Below are 17,689 nucleotides of genomic sequence, written 5' to 3'. Positions count from 1 at the left end.
GACTTGTAAAAGTGTTTTGTCACTTGTAAATTTGTCTTGGAGGTTGTAAAAGTGTTTTGCATTATGTAAATTTGGTTTGCACCTCTCGGCCACCGTAGGGGTATTCACAAGATGGGGGAAACTGAACACAGAGGGGGAAAACAGGCTGAGGGAATCCAGGGGCAGACGGAGACGAGACAGGACAAACAGGCTGGAGACAGAATTAAAGCGGGCAAGAATGAGGGAGAAGATCAGAGTCTCTGTGGGGTAATCCAGGGGGGAAAAACGAAGTCCAAAAGTGGGGATGTGAGTCTTTATGATCCGGCAGAGAGTATGTGAATGAACGAGGCTTAAATAGTGAGCAGGTGATATCGTGGGCAGGTGAGCTCATTACTGCAATGCGTGTCACCTGCAGTAATCAGCTGAGTGCAGGCAGGTGAAGCAGGGAGAGCAAGAGGACGAGTGACAGGGAGCGAGAGACAGAGGGAGAGATAACAGACAGACAGAGGGAGCCAAAGAGAGACAGATCAAAAGAGACAGACAGATACAGAGAGAACAGGAGGAAGAAGGAGAGACCAGGAGGGAGAATGAAGGAGAGAAACAGGAGGTGGAGCAGGAATCATGACAACAACAACGGAAACAGGTAGGGGAGTGCTGACCCAGATTTATGACTCACAGTTAAGTCCACACACGGGCAGAGTATTCATATTCTGCAAAACAAACTCATAAAAACAGGGGATTCCACATGAAGGAGATCAAAGGGAATCATGTTTCAAACTTTTCCACATGTGCAATTTTCTACGCACTTCTGGGAAAAATTACATTTACACATTTTCATTTTTTGCTGACAGCAGAAAGGTGATAATTCTACTTTATGTCCATGGTCGCAGTGGGCGGTAGCCCTCTCATGTATGTTCAAGTTATTCAAAATATTTCAGTATAATGCAGTCCAGTGCACCACCAGCACTGTGACATCAGTTGTGAACCAGACTTTCATAAGCAACCCTAAAACCCAACTGATGAACAATTTCATGTGAAATTATTCCCAAAAAGTGACTGAAGTTTGTTGAGTACCTCCTGTACTGTCAACTAGAAAATGTTGAAAGTCAATTTTGATATGCAAAACAAATTCAAATCTTTTCTTTATGCATTTCAGAACACAGAACAAACACAATGTGATGTTATGCCTTTCAATATACTGCATGTATGTGAATGTGCTGTTGTTGTTAAATGGTATAAATGGGTATTAAAGAGTGAGCTGGAAATCCATCTTTGCAGTGTTTTAGTTACATTACAGTATGAAACAGGTCGTGCAATTGTATTAAAGTAATCGCATACAACAGGAGGGTATTTGCTCCTATGTAATACTAAAAACTGACAGTGTAGATTTGCTGTGTTGTACGTACAGGCTCCACAGTTTGAACTCAATGCAACAAAAGTCAGGACAACTTCAGTGAGAGAAATGTATCATTGTATCTGCAGTAATTCTATTTGATGGCATTGCTGTGGTCGAGAACCTCTCTGCCTATCCACATGCAGGGAGAGCATCAGTGAAGTCCTCCCAGGTTGCAGAGCAAAGCTGGCAGCAATGACGACAGACATGGTGTTGTTTAAATCAGCATGAAAAGGAGGAGCTAGGGTGCAGAGGAATCAGTGAGGGTAGCTTAAATAGAGCACTTTGTATGAGATTTGCCAGTTGAATGCATTAAGGAAAAACACTGAGGTCACCTGGCTATGAAATCTTTTATTTATTAAATACTTTAATGAGCACCTTTGCTTTTGATGGCGGACTCAGTCCTCAGCATCGAGGATATCAGTGATGCATTAATTTTCAGAGACAAGAAGTTGTTTTACATCTCTCTTTAAAATACCCAGACGGTTGCTTATTAAAGGGCCTGGACAGGACATGGTTTTGACTTTTCGCTTCTTCGGAAACTCATGATGCGGCATTGTTTCTCTTCTGCTGAGCATCTGCAGACTAGCAGTCATCCTGTCAGCAAGTGTTTTGGTGCATCCACAGGTGTTCATAGGGCTATCTATAAACGCCATCAGCCAGATATCAGCACACTCTCACCACCATGCTTCACTGTCAGGACTGTGCAGTCACTGTGGCAGTCCTGGCCAGGTTCCCAGCAAACATGCTGGATCGCATCTGAACAAATTTATCCTGATCTGATCTGGCCAAAGTGTGTGCTTTAAATATTCGTCATGATTCTTTTCAGTCTTAAAATGTAAGTATAAACTTTGTTGAAGAGCATTCAAGTGTTTTATTCTCAGAGACCTTCCACAGAGGCTGATATGATGTCCTTTGTTCTGACTGAGGTTTGACAGAAACTTTAGTTTTCGTTGCTATGAGGTGCCAAGTCTGAAGCTATTTTTAAAGATCTGGATTGAGAAAAGATAGCACGTTTTAAAATAAGGGCCACTGCAGCTCTGATTAGTTGTACTGTGACGTGTTTTGTACCTCCTGATTACTACTGCAATTGTGTTTCAGCTGATATTTATTTGGTCGACTTCCTATATCTGTTTCCATCTTTCTGAAGTCTCAAAATAGGATTTTTCCAATCCTCTAGTAATTGTTTTCCATGTGCACCTGTGGTAGATAGATGCAGCCCAGGTCCAGCATTAAGAAAGTTCTGCTGTTCACAGCTCACTTTGTGATCATTTTCCTACACTTTGACCAATGGTCTAATGGTTTTCCAGCTGATGTCAGCGACCACTGATATAGTCACTTTCATTGCACTGAGTTATTATTTTCAGGCTTGTGTTTTCATATAATCCTACCACAGTATTTGTTTGTGATTGTTCACAAGAATAACTACTCTACTTGTCAACTTAGAAATGAGAGGTGAGACAATCTAGGTGATATTGCACAGGGGTGTTTTCACATCTGTCGTACAAAAACACATTATCTATAAGTGTGAAGCTGAAATTACATCATTATTTTGTCAGGTTTTCATCCTATCAAGCCTCCAGTATTTTATTTTAGTGTGTTTTTTTCAGACTGCTGGACTTTCAAACTATAGTATGAACATCTGCCTAAAAAATGACATATGTACATCTTACGTGCAGCAAACATTTCATTTACATTGTGGAAATAACACTCTGTGCGAAAGTCACACATGACTGAAAAACCCCAAATCAGCTCCTTCCTCTTAAATACATACTAAACAATCATAATTCAATTTAAATAGAAGGAAAAACCTTAATAATTCAACAGAAACCAAGGCTTTCTTTGGAGTCGAGCTCTTCAATAATCTGATCACTTCCTTTTATCAGAAGATTTTCAGTCTGTTAAAGTCAAATGGCATTTCATTTTGCCACAGATCATAGGTTTGTATGTTAGATCTGATATCCAAGTGGATATGAGCAGATCTCATATTGGTAGTGCACCTTTTCCATGTATTCATCCACATAGTCCAGATGTTCCTTTCCCCAATAGTGCAGGAGCCCAGATAGCTTACCATGCCTAGCCCAAAAAAAAGTCGCACACCCTAATATTTTGTTGGACTGCCTTTAGCTTTGAGTATGGCACTCATTCAATGTGGCATTGTTTCAATAAGCTTCTGCAGTGTCACAGCATTTATTTCTGTCCAGAGATGCATTAATTTTTTTTACCAATATCTTGTATTGATGATGGAAGAGCCGAACCGCTGTGCAAAGTCTTCTCCAGCACATCCCGAAGATTCTCAGTGGGGCTGAGGTCTGGACTCTGTGGAGGTCAATCCATGTATGAAAATGCTCCTTGAACCACGTATTCTCAATGTGAGCCCCATGAATCCTGGCATCATCATCTTGGAACATGTCCATGCCATCAGGGAAGAAAAACTCCACTAATGGAAAGACCTGGTCATTCAGTATATTCAGGTAGTCAGCTGACCTCATTCTTTGGAAACATAACGTTGCTGAACCTGACCAACCCCAGATCATAACCCAAACCCCCACAGGCTGGTAGGTACTAGCCATGATGAGTGCATCACTTCATCCACCTCTCTTCTTACCCTGATGCTTTGGAACAGGGTAAATCTGGATTCGTCAGACCACATTTGTTCCTTGAAGACAATGGTTCACCACTATCCTTCAGATTTTAATAATGCGTTGGACGGTTCTTAACCTGGTTTTAATAGTTTCAGAAATCTCCTTAGTTTTTTTCTTTGCTTGATGCAGGCCAATAATTTAACTCTTCTGAAACAGATTAACATCCTTTCCATGACCACAGGATCTGTCTTCCAACATGGTTGTGTAAGAAATGAGAAGCTCCTCACTGCATCAGCTGGGGTTAAATAAGTTGTTTCCATCTGCATTATCCAATGGAAGGCTCTTACCTATTTGCTTTGTTAAATCCAGGTCCAAAACATAATGTATCAGTGTTTGTGTGCTTGATATCATGCACGAAGCACTGTCACAACACAGTTCATTCAAAGTCACTGTCTGTGACAGCAGGATCACCAGATTCATCATTATAGTGCCTTCCTGCACTTCCTGGGGAATCCTTCTCAGATTCCTCCAGTGTGTTCTGGTTAAGGAATTAATTTAATTATTCATTTTCATTTTAACCCTCCTGTTTTGTTGCAATTCAAATCGACCCATTTTAAAGTTTATTTTACATATTTGCAAACTCATCCTGAACAGAAGAGATGTCTTAATGTGTTAATTTATCAATTCCATGACAAGAAAAAAAAACTCAAAATGTAAAATAAAACTTTTTAAAAAAGTGTGATCTAAAACTATTGTATTCTATATGTAGATCTTTTCAATACACATTAAGAAAAAAGTTTCGGCATGCATTTTTTTTTTTACAAAAAATGAGTGAATTATCCTCACTGAACCATGAACTTTGAGAGGTAAAGATCACTATTGCACAAAATATTGAAAGAAATAATTGGTGATGGAGTTAACAATGAGATATAAATAATGTTTGTTAGGATTTTTTGGTTTTGGACACTTTTGGACAATTTAACATGACCCAGGAACATTTTTGCTGTTCCTGAGAAATGAACCTAACAGGAGGGTTAAATGTGGTATCTTTCCTTTTACAAAAAAAAAAAAAGAGAGAGAAAAAAAGAAAAATTAAACCGTGGATGTCCGCTTCGAAAAGGTCTCTCACAGGACTGGTGGAACAGTGCTAAAGTGTAAAGGACACAAGCACTTTTATGCACTTTTCGTACAAAACACATCATACCATCAGATGTTTAGTTCTGAAGCTATAGTTTAAAAAAAGGGGGTATTGTTTGATGGATGTTGCAGTCTTAAAGAAAAAAAGCCACATGATGAGTGATTTAACAATAGTTTTTGGAAGTACAAGACCACCAAAGCAGGAACTATTTGTAAGCTGCATGTTTTCAGCAGCTGCACCAAAGAACAAGATCATTATCTACAAGGAGACAGTTGCTATTGCCGGAGCAGAGCAGACGTCAGCCTGCAGGCAGCAGCATTGTTGAAGCCAGTGTTAATGGTAGCACCAGTGTACAACAACAAATGTCAAAGACAGAGAAGCTTCACAGCAAAGTAAAGCACACAGTTAGCGGCAACAAAAATTGAGAAGCATCAGGAACTAGTTTTTTTTTTTTTCAGCAAACCTCCACCTGGCATTCATTATGGGGATTCAGTGGATGGCAGCTCATATTGGAACAGTTCAAACGGATCAGGACTCAACTCGCTGCAAATCTGCCTCCGAAATTCCAATCAGACACATGGCTGGTATAATGCGAATGATCGGAGAGACGTGTAGGTGAATTTCTGAAACCCGAGCAAAACATTCAAGTGTTTATTGTTCTTTCATAGCTTTATCCCACCGAGGGACTCAAAGACGAAGTCTTACCTTGGTAGTCTGCGACAGAGCATGACCTTGAAAAAAAGAATCAAACAGGTTTAAACGGAGGTGGCAAGCAGCTGCCAGCAACAACAAAAAAATCTTTCTACAAAGTCACAATGAGGATTATTTTGGTTCCCTGAGAATATTTACTGACCTATTTGTCTCGACTAGAATATGAATTAAGTAGATTACTGGTATTTTGAATCACTCAAGTTCACCAGAGGATGAGTCCTAATGACTTGGGAGATCTATAGTGCCATTACCAGATCAGAATTTGTATCTGCATACTTGTTTGTGAACAAATGTCTCCAAACCTAAAGGCATCCCCACAGTCTCAGCTGTACTTTGTGACAAAATTTGGAAAAAATACATTTGCAAGAAGGGCTGCAAAGTGGTGTGATGGTTAGCACTTCTGTCTTGCAGCTAGAAGATCCCTGGTTCGCGTCCTGGCCTTCCTGGCATCTTCCTGCATAGAGTTTGCATGTTCTCCCTGTGCATGCGTGAGTTCTCTCTGGGTACTCCGGCTTCCTCCCACAGTCCAAAAATATGCTGAGGTTAATTGATTATTATAAATTGCCTGTAGGTGCGAGTGTGATTGTTTGTCTATGTGTAGCCCTGTGACAGACTGGTGACCTGTCTAGGGTGTCCCCTGCCTTCACTCCAAGTCAGCTGGGATAGACTCCAGCCCCCCTGCGACCCTAGTGAGGACTGAGCGGTGTATAGATAATGGATGGATGGATGCTTGCGAGAATGAAACCTATATGGAAAAATGCATTGCAGGACTGTTAGCAATGTTGCAAGAAATTCCTTTAATTCATATGGTGCCTACAGCAGCCGAATGGAAACCAGCTGATGATTTTAAGATAGAAAAGTCTTCTAGATGTTGTGTTTTAGAATTTTTTCCCTGTGATAATTGAGCTTTTGGTGAACTTTATTATAACATGCATTCGTTGTTGTTACTTTTGTTCCAGAGAAAGATGCAGGCCTCGATGCTGCTCGGCTGCTTTGTCCTCGCCGCAACAGAATACTTCCTCAGCTCGGCCTACATGATCCCTGATGACAGTCTGTACGACAAGAAGGTCATCACCACAACTACAGCTTTATCTCAAGACCTCGATGTAGCCTCACCCCCTGTTGTTATTGTAGGTGCGTTTGCAAGGATGAACTGAAGCATGTGCACCTTATTTTGTAAAGCCAGGTTATCTGTATCTGTTCAGTGCTTTATTATCTATTTTTCTAATGTTCTCTTTCAGCGCTACCGAAATCAACAAAGAAGAACAAGAAAACAAACAAACAAAAAAAGGTTGGCCTGATGGAAGGTTTCTGAAAGTGCAGCTGTTTTTTTAAAAGTTGTCTTTCTACAAAACTAAACTGTGTTCTCAATTAGATTTTTGAGAGAACCATTTATTCTCCCGGATTACGACTGTTTCTGACAGATCACAAATACATTTTAAATCAAGATATCTTTGTCAAACAATCATACAGTGAATTTGGCAGGATTTTCATCCTGGTACCCCAGAAAGTGGAGGAGAAGCTTCAAACATATTGTGAAAGAGTCACATTTTAACTCAAGCCATGCTATTTTCCTAAATCTAATCACATAGGTTTGGGGTCTAAACTAACCAACAACAAATGGATCCCATATTAAAGGTTCCATATTGCGAAGTCTTAAAATGTTGAATATAATTGCTATAATTGCACTTTGAGTTTGCAGTAATCTTTGAATGTAGCAGACATATGAAAAAAATGCACAGATGAATAAAAAATGAAACATTTTTTGCTGTATAGGTTCACATATATGTCTATTCACCAATTCAGTTGTCAACCAATATTTATTTGAACTGAAAAATTTTGCTTTTTGTGTCAAATATTGCTATTCGTCAAAACTGTGATTAATCATGATTAATTAATTACAAAGCCTCTAATTAATTAGATACATTTTTTAAATCACGTCCCACCAGTAATTTTAAGATCTTCTCTCTCCATCTTTCTCTCAGAACAAATCTGCTGCAAGGAAGCGTCCTCCTCCTCCTGCTAACTGCATTGCCCTTTGGGAAAGCTGCAAATCTCCAGGCAATGTTTGCTGTGATTACTGTGCTCACTGCCAGTGTCGGCTCTTCAGAACTGTCTGCTACTGCCGAATGGGAAACCCCCACTGCTGAACCACCAGCTCACCAGAACAAGACTTCATGTTAAGCCAAACCACTTGCGGGGAGCACTGAGAGAGGTGGATCTCTCCTCGACCGTGGTTCATTATTTTGCCTAAAATTCACTGCATGGAAGCACTTTATGGCAGAGGACTGCAAAGCAGTGAACTTTCTGAAAGCTTAATAAGTTTTAAAACAAGGTTTAATTTTCCTTTGCTCTTTTAGCACAAATAAACAGAATATCTTCGCTCAAGCAATTTTATATATTGCTTTATTTTTTACACAAATACATCTGAAAATTTGTATTTTAAATACAGTAGGTATTCAAAATTTTTTAAAGCACTGTAAGAATAAAACGCTTGCACTTTGTCTTATATGACTGTTTTTGTGGTATTCTTTGTGTCGTCAGCAGAGCAAGTATCAAGCATTTAGATACTTTAAGTCTGGGATAGGCAGGAATCTGGAGAAGACAAAAAACAAACAAAATCACCACAATTAGGACTAAGTCCCTCTCACCAAACGACCCATTCAAAATTATGTTCCAACTTCATTTTCTGTTTCATTTTGAGGACAATGTAACTTCGCTTTGAAAAAAAGCATACTTTGTCACTAATAACATCATAGAAAAGGAAGCCAGTTTAGAATATGGAAGCTTAAACAAGTGACCAGACTTTCACCCAGAAAACTGGGACTCGTTCTGTGATTGATGATAGACCATCTGTCTCCATTTTCTCTTGTTCATTTTCAGTTTTCATTCGCTTTCTGGTAGGTTTAAGCACCAAAACTATGTGGCTATGTTGTCATTATAGATGGACAACAGCTAGTTTTTCAGGAGTTTCCAGAGGCGGCGATTTGGGCTCCATGTCCCTGATTTGCAAAAAGTAGCCTGAAATTACAATTCACAATTATATGCAAATAAGATGCAGCTAGTGTAACTCCAGAATGTATTCCACATCTGCATGCATAGACAATAAATGGGAAATGGTTAAAAAAAAAAAAAAAAAGACAAATCCAGTGGACATAAATGAATGAAATGATGTGGAGTTATCAAAGCAGCAGCATAATAAGAGTTGGTCAAATTCTCTCAATGCTAAGAAAAGCTGCTTGGACACGTCCTTTGTTTTCACCTTTAGCTGGACCATCTTTTATGAGAGGAAAGGAAATCATGTCATCCCACATTTCCAATAAGTGATGCACAGATGCATAAAAAGCTTCGTCATACATGCACTACCAGTTAAAAATTTGGACACACCTTCTCATTTGATGGTTTTTTTTTATTTTCATGACTATTTACATTGTAGAGTCTCACTGAAGGCATCAAAACTACGAATGAACACATATGGAATTATGTAGCAGAAAGAAACAATTGTGAAACAACTCTAAATATATTTTAGATTCCTCAGAGTAGCCACCCTTTGCTTTGGTTACTGCTTTGCACACTCTTGGCATTCTCTCCATGAGCTTCATGAGGTAGTCACCTGAAACGGTTTTCACTGCACAGATGTGCCTTGTCAAGGTTCATTTGTGGAATTTCTTGCCTTTTTAATTGGGTTGGGACCATCAGTAATGTGCAGAAATCAGGTTGGTACACAGTTGACAGACCTATTTGACAACAATCCATATTATGGCAAGAACCAGTCAGCTAAGTAAAGAGAAACAACAGTCCATCATTACTTTAAGAACTGAAGGTCAGTCAGTCCGAAAAATTACAAAAACTTTGAATGTATCCCCAAGTGCAGTTGGTAAATCATCAAGCGCTACGATGAAACTTTCTCACATGAGGACTGCCCCAGGAAAGGAAGACCAAGAGTCTCCTCTGCTGCTGAGGATAAGTTCATCCGAGTCACCAGCCTCAGAAATGGCAACTTAACAGCACCTCAGATTAGAACCCAGATAAATGCCACACAGAATCTAGTAGCAGACACATCTTTACATCAACTGTTCAGAGGAGACTGAACCAATCAGGCCTTTACGGTCAAATAGCTGCTAAGAAACCACTACTAAAGAAAAGCAACATGCAGAAGAGATTTGTTTGGGCCAAGAAACACAAGGAATGGACATTAGACCAGTGGAAATCTGTGCTTTGGTTTTTAGTTGGACCATCATTTATTTTTCAACAGGACAATGACCCAAAACACACCTCCAGGCTGTGCAAGGGCTATTTGACCAAGAGGGAGAGTGATGAAGTGCTGTGTCAGATGACACAGTTCCCTGACCTAATCCTAATTGAGATGATTTGGGATGAGATGGACCGCAGAGTGAAGACAAAAGAGCTAACAGGTGCTCAGCGTCTCTGGGAACTCCTTCAAGACTGTTGGAAAACCATTTCAGAGGACTGCCTCATGAAACTCATCAAGAGAATGCCAAGAGCGTGCAAAGCAGTAATCAAAGCAAAGGGGGGATTTTTTGAAGAATCTAAAATATAAAACATGTTGTGACTTACACTACCAATCAAATGTATGGACACATCTTCTCATTCAATGCTTTTTATGTATTTGCATAATTTTCCACATTGTAGATTCATACTGAAGGTTACAACTTGTGTTTACAACATAATTCCATATGCATTCTTTTATAGTTTTGATGTCTTCAGTATTAATCAACAATGTATAAAATAATTAAATAAAAACCATTGAATGAGAAGATGTGTTGAAACTTTTGACTGCTGGTGTATGTCTTTTATGTCCTTATGAACTCGTCTTCACATCTTCGCTTAACTTCATGATGTTTTTCATCAAAGTCAAAGAAAAATGTTATTTTTTTGACTATGCATGTCACCCAGTGCAACAGCATGGTTTATTAATTAGTTTTTAAATTATTTTTAGTCACTAGAGCTCAATGGTGCAGTGGAATAGAGTTATTAGTATCTTGGTAGATTCCTCTCAAGATGAAGAAGAAAAATGTGCTGGATATTCACCTTGCAAAAACACGTCATTGAACCTCCTCTTAATAAAAACAAAGTGGACAATAAAGAGTCTGGATGTCCAGGAAGCATTTTTCTTTCAACCTACACATCATTTATTATCTTGCTTAATCTGTTCTTGATTCTTTTCTCACCATCTGTCTTTTGTTACTGTGGAAAGTAAATTCAGCTCTTTTCCTTTGATTTTAAATCACTCCCTTGACTCTTTGGGCAGGTAGCCGACACATTTACTGGGACATTTGAGCCTCAACATTCCAGTAAGCCATCGATGCGTTATGATAAACATATGAATTTCCACATTCCAGCAGAATATCAATAATATTGAAAAATGAGACATTAGCGACAACCGTGGCCTTTAAATGATAGAAACAAAGCCTTTCATCCCTGAACAACCACCAACGAAGCGACGTTGATCCAGGCTTTTCCTGCAGCTCCTCAGTTCTTGACATTTCTGGTGGTAACTGCATCACCCGGTTTTCATTTTGGTTTAGTTTTTCTGTCTTTTATTAGCCTGAAAATGTTTTAATTAGTATTTGATCGGAGCATCGCTGTAATTCATCGTGATTTTTATTATCTGTTTTGGTGGTTTGTCACAATGGTTTTGTTGTTCGTATTTATTGTATTTGATTGCAGGTAGAACTGTTTTTATATTCACCCTTCAATCACTAAAAAGAGACATAATGCACTGCAAGTGATAAGTGCAAAATGATGATTATTAGACAATGGGAATATGCAGTGTTTGATTCTACAGGTGAAATATATTATTTTACTTTACTGTTTATTAATATTTTATAGTTTTCATTCAGGACGCACACTAGCATTCAAAAGTTTGGGGCCATTCTTAAAAAATGCCTTTCTTTCAAAAATAAGGACATTTCTAAGTGACCCCAAACTTTTGAACAATAGTGTATTTGGTTGTATTTAAAATGTTCACTGATTTCTTTTTTAAAAATGACATATCCAGAAATACAGTTTTTAATATAGTTTATACATATAGTCATAGTTTTTGCTGGCAGTGTTAATCCTGGTTGACATAAAATCCATTTAAGTCAGTTCAGTTAAAAAACAGAAAAATATAGTTATTCCAAAGGGAGCAATGTTAGAAGTCTAGAAACAGGACATATATTCCAGTACGTAATGAAAATCGCAGCGTTATGACAAACACATTTCAGTAAACATCATTTATAATACATGATAACAGCAAAGACCATGTAGCAGAGTCAAAGGTCAGATGCCCAATAGCAATAAGAATTTAAAAGTTTAAGGATGAGACATAATTTTATTAACCCCGAAGGAAATTCTTGTGCCAGATATTGCTCAGAAAAACACCTTAACATTCATTACAACTGTATTTATATAGCGCCAGTTCACAGCATATGTCATCTCATAGTACTTCACATTGTAAGGTGAAAACCTTACACATTCAATACAGAGAAACCCAACATATCTAAAGTTTCTTACATATTCTCTTCTAATCCAAATGATCCAATCATTAAGCGACAGATGGAAAGAACCAAAAATCTTCCCTTTATCAGGAAGTACAAAAAAATGAAAAATCTTACAGAAGCAGGCTCAGGGAGGTTAGCAGATTTAGACCAGACGAAGAATGCATAAAAGGCCAATAAAAGACTTTGGAGGTCGATGAGGCCAGTGGTTGTAGATCAGAGACGTGTAGCTCCAGATCCAGAGACACCTGCTGGGAGGACAAAACAGAAACTGCAGGAGACAGAAGAGAAGCCAGTGTCATGCAACGATGATGTATTACTAAATGAAAGAGAGAGAGGAGAGTAGGGGAGAGGCTGTCATTGCATCATCGGAATCCCCGAACAGTCTAAAATCTATAGCAGCATAACTAAGGGATGGTTCAGGTGATTCTGAGCACCTTGAAGCTTTATCAAAGAGGAAAGTTTTAAGAAGAGTCCAATAACTGAAGGCCTTGCCTCCCATTCTGCTTCTGGAATTTCTGGGAACCACAGGAAAACCTGCAGTCTCAGGACAAAGTGTTCTGTTAGGATAATGTGGTGTAATGAGGTCTTTGAGATATGACTGAGCTTGGTCATTAATAGTTTTGCATCTGGATTTTAATGAAGAGAATCTAATATGGGAGAAATAGGTTTCTGTCAGAATTCTGGCTGCAGCATTTTAGATCAACACAATCATTGGGACATCCTGATAAGAAATTAATTGTTTACAATAAAAAAATTACAATAGTTCAGCCTCGAGGTTACAAATGCGTGGACTAGTTTTATAGTATCACACTGAAAAAGGATGTTCCCGATTTTGACAGTAATGTGTAGCCGAAAGAAAGTCGCCCAAGAGATTTCTGTGCGAGTTGAAGGACATATCCTGGTCAAAAATAACTCTAAGTTTCCAACAGAACTGGAGGCCACAGAAATGCCATCAAGAGTAACTATCTGAATAGATAATGTTTTTCTGAGGTGATTAGGTCAAATGCAATAACTTCAGTTTTGTCTATAAGTCATCCAGGCATTTATGTCTCTAAGACATGGCTGGAGTTTGGCTAACTGATTAGTTTCACCTGGCTTCATAGATTAATATAGCTGAGAGTTGTCTGCGTAACAATGTACATTAATGCAGTGTGTTACGAGGAAGGAGTCAGAGAACCCAGGTGCAGACACAGATAGTGGCCAGCAGGAGGTTCAAGGGAAAGAGGTTTTTATTTAACAAAACAGGAACTAAACCTGTACAGAAAATGGGGAACCGAGCAGGGGGGAAACTAAACCAAATCTATGCTAAATAAGTCACAGTACTAAAACCAACACCAAGATTACAAAACGGAAGTCTACAAAACTAAAGTGAATTAACAAACTAGTCTAAGAGGGGTACTCACAAGATGGAGGAACGAACAACGGGGGGGGGGAGAGACAAGCTTAGGGAATCCAGGGGGCAGACTGAGACATGACAGGAAACACAGGCTGGAGACTGAAGCAGGGCTAGCGAGAATCCAAAAGAAGAACTGAGTCCGAGTGAGGGAAATCCAGGGGAAGGAAAAACTGAGTCCAAAAACAGAGTCCATGAATGCATGTGGGTTACTCAATCTCAGAGGGCAACAGAATCTAGAAGGGAATGTGAATCTTTGAGGGTATGTGGGTCGATGATCCGGCAGGGAGTGAATGAATGAGCAGGGTTTAAATAGTGGAGGTGAGGTGGAGAACAGGTGAATGGTGTGACCTGATTGCTGCAGCTGAAACTCATTGTAGCAATCAGCAAACCAGAGTGCAGGCAGGTGAAGCAGGTGAAGCAGGAGGGTGAGAGACAGGGAGAGAGAGAGAGACATGAAGGAGAGGTGACAGACAGAGGGAGCCAAAGAGAGACAGGTCAACACAGAAACAAATCAGGACTCAAGGGAGAAAGGAAGAAAAAGAGGAAAAAGGGAAAGAAGGGCAGGGCTAGAGCAGGATCCTAACACAGTGTTTCCTAATAATATTGCCCGTACAATGTAAATAATATTGGTCCTGACACAGAACCCTGTGGAACTCCATGACTAACTGTGGTGTGGGTTGAAGAATCATCATTAATATGAATAAACTGAAATCTGTCTGATGAATATGATTTAATCCAGTTTAGTGTGGTTCCTTTACTGCCAATGGCGTGTCCCAGGCTTTGTAAAAAATTGCTGAGATCAACTGTGTCAAATCCAAAACTGAGATGCAGCAGAACAAGTACAGAAACTAGTCCAAGGATCACTGGTGACTCTAACCAGTGCTGTTTCTGTACTTTGATGACTATGATTTTTGTTTTCCAGTCAAAAATTTACATATTGCAGCTTTAAGTAATTTAAGAAAACAGCTAAAGTTTGAGGGAAAAAAACACAAATTAACAGTTCATACAAGTGGAGTAGTCAAATATATTTTGCCCGAACATCTGTCATAATACACAAAAACATATAACTCTGACATTATTATTGCTAATTTAATGATTTGAAATAACTCATAAACTATAAAATCTTGTTTCACATGAACTCTTTTTGTTCTGGAGAGTTTTATTATTTATGTAAGCTTTAGGCCTGTCATAGAGTTTCTAATTATATGTTCTTGCTTTTAATAGTGTTGGAAGTCATTTGCATGCATATGAATATTGTAGATTTGTCTGTCTATGTGGAGATTTGCTCTTTTTAAAAAAATTTTACTCCCAAAACGTTGTTTATTCCTGTAATTCAATCATATTTACTGAAAAGCTTATTTATTTGAATTTCATTTATGCTCTAATGGCTTGTAATTCAAACAGATGCGCTTATGATAAGAACACAGGACTTTCATCAGGTAATATTCCTAGAAAGCACAATAAATTAATTTTAAAAGACGCATGGTGCATGTTTTCATATGTAGTCACATTTTTTAATAATTGCAAAAAAATAAAAATTTACACATAGGTACATGACTCAGATAAACTTCAGTGGGTAAAAGTGTTGCGCCCTTAAAGAGGGAGGTAGCGAGCGAAATATGTTATTGAACACAGCACGCTGTTCATCCACTCATTCGTCTGTATTAAGTGAGGGAAAAAGTGCGCACTCACACCCTGCTGGAGCCCTAGTAGATTGATGCACATTTCAACTCTATCAGCGCTGACTTGTATCACAAGCGGCCATTATTTCAGGCATCACTAATGGAGCAGTACTAAATCGACCCATACATAAATCAATCTGCAATTGCTATTTACAACTACCACAAAAGCGGCAGTAAAACACTCCACATGTGCTTCCCTGAGGCTTCTTTGAGGCATCTGGCTGGGAAAGAAGTCACTCACAGCTGGAAAACAGAGTTCTGACAGGCCTGAAAGAGACACTGAAATACCATCATTTCCAGACTATTGAGTGCACCTGGATATAAGCCGCACCCACTACATTTAAAAAGAAAAACATTTTTGTACATATATAAGCCGCACCTGTCTATAAGCCACAGGTGTCCACGTTGTAACATGAGATATTTACACAGAAAGATTTTTTTTAAACTTAATTAAATTAATGCTTTTTTCCAAACAGTGACGGCAGTAAGCACCTTCCAAGATAGGTCAGAGTGCAGAGCGGTGAGAGTGCTCACACTGTTGTCATTTCTGACACCAAACTAGAACGAAAGCACTCACTCTGACGCTGTTTTAAAAACCCAACTGAAAATCAACTTCTAACTTATGCACTTAACTTTAAAGACAGCACAAATGCATTTCTCATTTTCCATGATGAGGGTGTGTGCATGAAGCCAAAATGACTGATCTGAAGAATTTAGTGTGAGTGTGTTTGATTTAATTCGAACAGTTTCATTGGTTCACTGTGACCTGTTCGGTAATTTCATTGGTCTGATGTGACGAGGCTAAACGTATTGATGGCATGAAGCTTGCCCGTAAAAAATCTATACATTAGGCGCATTGTTGTATAAGCTTATAGTCCGGAAATTACCATACCCAAAGAGAGCCAATCACCTTCTGGTGGGAGAAATTTGCCTTCTAAATTTTTCTGCTTGACAGATTTTAGGAAATCAGGTGTTGCATAAAGAGCGACAAATGTCCACATAAGGAGGAGGTTGTGGGGGATGAATGGGTCAAACACAGGACTAACACAGGAGATTAGGGTTTGTGTAATGTGTGAAAACTAAAGCCTATTATTTGACTTATTTTCGGTTTTCATGGGAAAAAGTGAACGGATGGTCTGCATGGTTCCCACCATGAAGCATGGAGGAGGAGGTGTGATGGTGTGGGGGTGCTTTGCTGGTGACACTGTTGGGAATTCATTCAAAACTGAAGGCACACTGAACCAGAATGGCTACCACATCATCCTGCAGTGACATGCCATCCCATCCAGTTTGCGTTTAGTTGGAACATCATCAGAGTGATGGAGTGCTGCGTCAGATGAACCGGCCTCCACAGTCACCTGACCTAAACCCAATCCAGATGGTTTGGGATGAGATGGACCACAGAGTGAAGGCAAAAGGGCCAACAAGTGCTCAGCATCTCTGGGAACTCCTTCAAGACTGTTGGAAAACCATTTCAGGTGACTACCTCATGAAGCTCATCAAGAGTGTGCAAAACAGTAATCAAAGCAAAGGGTGGCTATTTTGAAGAATCTAAAATGTAAAACATGTTTTGACGTATTTCACATTTTTTTGTTTACTACAAAATTCCATATGTGTTCATTCATAAGTTTCATGTGCATGTCATGGAAATAAAGAAAAAACATTAAATGAGAAGGTGTGTCCAAACCTTTGACTGGTAGTGTACAAAGGTAAAGTTTAGGTTTTTGCAAATTGATGTTTTGTTATCTTTGTTGTTTTAAAGGGAAAAGATAAGGAATATTGTTGTGGTTTAGCAAATGGAATTAAATAAATGAAGGATGAAAGTCATAGGTTTTTACAGTTTATACCAAGTTTAATGCCACTTATAAATCCATGTTTAAACTACTTTGACTCCTCTGAATTCTGAACACAGGTAGTGAAACAACAAAAGTCAGATGTGGACCTTAATACTTCTGTGTGCTGGACATCTGTTTGCCAAAAGTAATAATAAAAGTCGCCTTTTTCTTCTCCGAAGATGTGCCTTTTAAGAGAAGCAATCAAACTGGAGGTCTAATCCTAATGTAGTTCCCACATATACTCATCATGTTTTCATAGTTATCTAGCACCTCGTAATCTGACTTGCAAAACTTGGTTTTACGAGGGGCAGTGCTTTAGAATCCATCTGGGGTCTGATGAATTTTAGCTGTCGTAATGACTCGTCATAATAGATTTAATTATTGTGAAAAGAAGGTGATTTTGAGTGAAGCCCTTTTGACCTCTCATTGCTGTCAGTAGTGAGAAATAATAGAAAATGCAAGTG

The 17,689-nt window shown here is 38.9% G+C and overlaps 1 protein-coding gene across 1 annotated transcript in view; it reads left to right on the top strand.

Moving 5' to 3' along the window:
* asip1 (agouti signaling protein 1) overlaps nt 1–8,951 on the top strand; it is a 30,529-nt gene extending 21,578 nt beyond the window's left edge. The window contains exons 2-4 of the mRNA XM_023286976.3: nt 6,766–6,940; nt 7,048–7,097; nt 7,792–8,951. Of these exons, the coding sequence (XP_023142744.1) occupies nt 6,772–6,940; nt 7,048–7,097; nt 7,792–7,956 (384 nt within the window). The 5' untranslated portion in view covers nt 6,766–6,771 and the 3' untranslated portion in view covers nt 7,957–8,951. The remainder of the gene's footprint in view (nt 1–6,765; nt 6,941–7,047; nt 7,098–7,791) is intronic.
* The last annotated feature ends 8,738 nt before the right edge of the window (nt 8,952–17,689 follow it).

Source organism: Amphiprion ocellaris, chromosome 5, assembly GCF_022539595.1.
Source record: "Amphiprion ocellaris isolate individual 3 ecotype Okinawa chromosome 5, ASM2253959v1, whole genome shotgun sequence".
NCBI classification, from domain to species: Eukaryota; Metazoa; Chordata; class Actinopteri; family Pomacentridae; genus Amphiprion; species Amphiprion ocellaris.
Note: the sequence above shows the minus strand (reverse complement) of the source record. Positions and strands in the feature narration are given on the sequence as shown.